At 36.5% G+C, this 5,453-nt stretch overlaps 1 protein-coding gene across 1 annotated transcript in view; it reads right to left on the reverse strand.

Annotated features, from left to right (window-relative positions):
• LOC105299866 (voltage-dependent calcium channel subunit alpha-2/delta-3) overlaps positions 1-5,453 on the reverse strand; it is a gene marked incomplete at its 5' end in the record, with an annotated part of 177,260 nt that overhangs the window by 45,336 nt on the left and 126,471 nt on the right. The window contains one exon of the mRNA XM_023537645.1: positions 1,356-1,467. Coding sequence (XP_023393413.1) covers positions 1,356-1,467 — 112 coding nt within the window. The remainder of the gene's footprint in view (positions 1-1,355; positions 1,468-5,453) is intronic.

The following is a 5,453-nucleotide window of genomic DNA, read 5'->3' on the forward strand; positions in this document are numbered from 1 at the left end:
AACAACTATAAGCTGTCTATGTATAAATCTAACATAAAATTATAAAGCTGTATTGAAAGGCATAGAAAAAGACATATAAATAAAGATATAGTATATAAGAAAAAAGATCCAATATCATAAAAGATAGCAGTTACCTTCAAATTAATATATAACTTCTAGGAATTTTAATGAAAACCCTAGCCTAAATCATGGGAATTAACAAGTGAATTCCAACATTTATATGAAAGAGTAAAGAGGAAAGAAAAGCTAAGAAAACTTAGAAGAAGAATAAGGAAGAAATATTTGTTCTTCTAAATATCAATCATATTATCAAGCTAGAATAATTAAAGAGACATGGTGTTGACATAGGTATTGACAAACCATAAAACCTGGAAACAGATCTGCATGCAGATGAGAACTCAGCCCATAGCACAGGTATCATAATAAATCTATAGGAAAATAAAGACTATTCAATAAATAGTGCTGGTTAAAAGGCCAACTATATGGAAAAGGGTCAAACTAGACTCTACCTCATGCCACACACACAAACAAATCCCATAGGGATTAAAGTCCCAAATATGAAAGGCAACCCTTTAAAGCACTTAGAATAAAAATGTATGAGAATATCATTATCACATTAGGGTAGAGACTAATTTCTAAACAAGGAACACAAAGCAAAAATCATAGAAGAAAAGAAGAAATTAGACTACATTAAAATAAAAGCAAAAGAAAATTTCCATGCATTTACGGATATCCATAAATGTGAAGAGACAGAAAAACACATATACGAAGCATATGACACCAAGAAATCATATCCAAAATATAGAAAGAACACGTAATTATTTAGTCAGAATAGCTCCACAACCCAACAGTGAACTGCCAACAGGAATAAAAAGGTCAGGAATCCCAAATGATGGAAAAGGAATCGTTAAAAAAAAAAAAAAGGCCCACCTTCATTAGGAATCAGAGAAATTCGTATTAAATCACCAAGAATCATTTCCAACACATCAGATTTCAGTGAATCCTGAAGATTTGGTGCCTTCAGTAAAGACACCTAAGAACTTTCCTTGAACAAACAGCTGAAATTGCCAACTGTCAATTAGGGAAAACACCAATTAGGCCTTTTTCCAACCACCAACGAACAGGACTAAAAATCCTCCTATATCCTAGGCTACGTTCTCATGCATTTTGAATGTTTCCCAAACTCTAAATGATCTCTCAAACAAAGCCAAGTGATGTTTCTTCCAAGCTGATGGAAATACTTCCTCACACAAGAGGGCAGCCATGCTTCCGTCTCTTCATGTAATTGTGTGCATGCCAGTCTCACTGGCCCATCTGGGAAAGTTCTATACTGAGCAGAAAGGTGGGGGGCTTACTTGGAGCAGTCTTCACAAGCAATGTTCCCTGAGGTTTCCTTGATCGTGCGTTCAGAGACAAATGCGGGATATTCAGTATCACAAGGCTCCAGGGTCTGTTTCAATTTCTGGGCTGCAGGGATAAGGAAAAAAAAAAAAATAAAGATAAAGAACGCGAAGCACAGGCTTTATTGTGACTGGCAGCCCATAGTAACTCAGAGCGCAGTTCCGCTTCTGCAGCTCTGTGATTTTTCTAGGCACAGCATAATGCATTATTTTCTAATTAGTCGAGTGATTTCATCTGCCAAGCAACTCTATAAGCTATAATTCCTCAAGCAGTTGTGTTGGCTTGATCAGCTATCATTTATGCATCATAAGAATTCTACTTTCTGGGACAACATCAGTCCCCAGGTCTGTGACCTCAGACTTTCTTGAACTTAGCAACAAACACATATGCATATCTAAATAAATGTATAAAATATGTTACACCATATTATTTAGGGTGAGACAAAGGTCATGATACAATTGCATGGTTTTATTACAGAAACAAAATTGAAATATGGACTAGTAAAATACGTAATGTCTTTGAACCACAGCCATGAGCGTAATCCTACTATTATGAAATTCCATGTCCAGTAATACAGCACTAAATAACCCTGGTACGTAAAAGAGTACATAGTAGGCACTTGGTAAAGGCTGTAGTTGATTAAATTATTTAAACAAGATAAGTCCAGTGAGCAAGTTCCAAAACCTAAGTCTCAACTTTTTTAAATTTCTAAGTTGGGGATAATATAGTTCTATCATGATGAAGAAGTGAGAAGGAAAAAAAGAACAATATATGTCGAGTTCTTGGTACAGTATCTGAAACATAATGAGTGCTAAGTGAGTGTCAGTAAATGATAATAATAGTAATTGTAAATAACAATAACAAAAACAATGCTAGCATTCTAATGAAGCCATTGTGACATTACCATGATGACTATGATAGATGTTATACCATAGTGGTATAATGGGTAAGGGGGAAGGCCCTGAAGTCACAGAAATTTGGAGTACAAATTCCCGCTCCATTGCTTCTAGCTAATCCTCAGTATTCTCATCTGTAAAGTGGAGATGCTAGTAGTACAGATATCTTCGCTGGAGGTGTACTCCTTAACATTTTCTAATACCCAGAGTGCTTATAGGTTTCCAATACCTGAACTCAGCACAATGTTTTGGGCTGATGTTTATATAAAATAAAAAAACATATTTTTAAATATATATATTATATATGTTAGATCCATATATACAATTTACATTTACAGCTGCATAACTCAATAGGATTTTAACAAAATAATGTGTGGACAAAGTCTCCTGTCAAAATACAATTGGTTGGATATCAGAACCATGAGTAGATGCTTTGTGGAATGTCCATTTGGGAGGCTGCTGGCACTAAGCGAGCCATTCATCACAGGGTTACTGAATGCAAAACAACTGTTTGGTAACAATCGGATAACCACTGGGTGATCAGGAAGCCATGCTCTAAGCAATTATATTCTAATGTAATTGTTTTTTATAATGCAGGCTTTTCACTGAGCTTTCATTATTTTGAGGAAATTAATTCGGTGTTCGTGATTGAAATGTAATGCTCTGTAATTTTTCCTATTTAAAACAAAAGGAAGTAGACTTTTAATCAGCTTTTTAAAAAAATGCAGACCATGATTTTCAGGAACTGGTCACTGACATAAATAGGAGATACTCATGCTAACTCACAGGATCCTAAGGAATAAATGGACTAAAGCATTATAGTTCTCAACAGAGTGACATGCATGCACACTTTCACTCATATGTATGCACATACACACAAAATCTTCATAAAATTCTAGTTGTTACAGAGTGTTACCATCCACATGCCAGGAGTTAGGCTAATTGTGTAGTAGCTAAGAGCACGAACCCTGAGGGTTGTGTATTCTGCCTCTGCTGTGTGATCTCAGATGAGTTTTTTTTCTCTGTCTTTATTGAAATATAATAGACAATTAGTTACTTGTATTTATATTGTACAATTCAATGAGTTTTTTTAAAAATTACAGTTGGCATATAATAATATACCAGTTTCAGTTGTATAGCATAATGATCAGAGATCCGTATAACTCGCAAAGTGATCACCCCACTAAATCTAGTACCCCTCTTCCCCCTTACATATTTATTGCATTATTAACCATCTTCCCCATGCTACACTCTACACCTCCATGTCTATTTTGCAACTATCTATTTGTACCTCTTAATCCCTTTGCATATTTTGTTCCCCCCAACCTCCTCCCATCTAATATCCCTGAAAATATTCTCTGTATCTATGAGTTTATTTCTGCTTCTGTTTTGTTATTGTTGAATTTGTTCTTTAGATTCCACATGTATGTGAAATCATGTGATATCTGTCTTTCTCTATCTAACTTCATTCAGCACAATACCCTCTAGGTCCATCAAGGCAATATCTTTTTCAATCCCCTTCCTTTTAGTCTGTGTGTGTTTTTTTAATCTGAAGTGAGTCTCTTGTAGGCAGCAATATGTAGGGGTCTTGTTTTCTTATCCATTCAGTCATTCTATCTTTTGGTTGGAGCACTTTATTCTTTTCCATTTGAGGTACTTGTTGGTAGGAATGTAGTTATTACCATTCTTTATTCCTGTTTTTGATACATGTTTTTTCTTCTCAAAGAAGTCCCTCAACATTTCCTGTAATACAGGCTTGGTGTTGATAAATTCCTTTAGCTTATTTTTGTCTGGGAAGCTCTTTATTTGTCCTTCAACTCTAAATGATAGCTTTGCTGGATAAAGTATTCTTGGTTGTAGATCCTAGGTTTTCATCTCATTAAATATTTTGTGCCAAGTCCTTCTGTCCTATATAGTTTCTTTTGAGAAATCAGTTTCCAGTTTTATGGGTGCTCCCTTGTAGGTAACTATCCACTTTTCTCATGCTGCTTTTAAGATTCTTTCCTTGTATTTAACCTTTGGCATTTTAATTATGATATGTCTTGGTGTGGGTCCCTTTGGGTTCCTGGTGTTTGGGACTCTTTGAGCTCCCTGTTGTTTCATGTCTGTTTCTTTCACCAGGTTAGGGAAGTTTTCTATCATTATTTCTTCAAATAGCTTTTCAATATCTTGTTTTTTTCCAGTACCCCTATGACAAAGATATTTTTACCTTTAATAGTGTCTCATAGTCTCCTTAAATTATTATTATAGTCTTGGCTTTTTTTTTCTTGACATTCCGATTCAGTGTTCTTGGCTTTCCCATCCTCTATATAGGTCATTTATTCTCTTCTTTATTCACTCTATTTATTCCATTTAATATACTTCTCATCTCTGTGTTCTTCATTTCTGACTGGTTCCCTTTTATAATTTCCATTTCCATTTTTATGTTTTTTATCTCTTTGTTAAAGTTCTCACTAAACTCATCTACACTTCCCATAAGTTCATCAAAGATCTTTAATAACTAGAGTTTTGAACTTCGAATCTGTTAGATTGCTTGACTTCATTATTTCTGGATCTCTGTTCTGTTTTTACACATGGTTTCTGCTTCTTTGTCTTCCCATTTTGGCTGCCTTTCTGTGTCTGTTTCTATGTACTAAACAAAGCTCTTAAGTCTCCTATGTCTTATTAGTGTGGCTTTGTGTGGTTGGCGTCAAGTGGCACAATCCTGAGAGGGGTTTAGCTGCGGGCCAAGTTTAGCCCCAGCCTGTGAACCTCCAAAGCCACCTGTTAAGATTCAGCAAGCAATCCCCAGGTGCTGTGCTTATAGTTGCCTCAAAAGTCCACACCAGAAACCGAGGCCAGCTGCCTCCAGTGTGAGTCTAGGTGCTACTCAGCAAGGGGCACCTGACTAAGCAAGGACACACCTGATTGTTGCTTGGGTGGGGCCGCGAGTTGGGGGAGTTTCAGGGAATCATCTAGGCAGAGTGACGTGTTTTCCAGTTTGATGACGTCACCACTATGGTGGCACTGAGTCTGCACACTGGGAGTGGGGAGGGTTCAACAGAGGATACCACCAGCATTTCTATACAGAGTGAGTCTCCACTCAGCCTTCACTCCAACAACTCAGTTTCCCCCTGAAAGCCGAACCAGTGCCGAAGCAGGTCCGTCACTGTGAAA

Source organism: Pteropus vampyrus, unplaced genomic scaffold (genome assembly GCF_000151845.1).
Source record: "Pteropus vampyrus isolate Shadow unplaced genomic scaffold, Pvam_2.0 Scaffold195, whole genome shotgun sequence".
In the NCBI taxonomy this organism is placed as follows: Eukaryota; Metazoa; Chordata; class Mammalia; order Chiroptera; family Pteropodidae; genus Pteropus; species Pteropus vampyrus.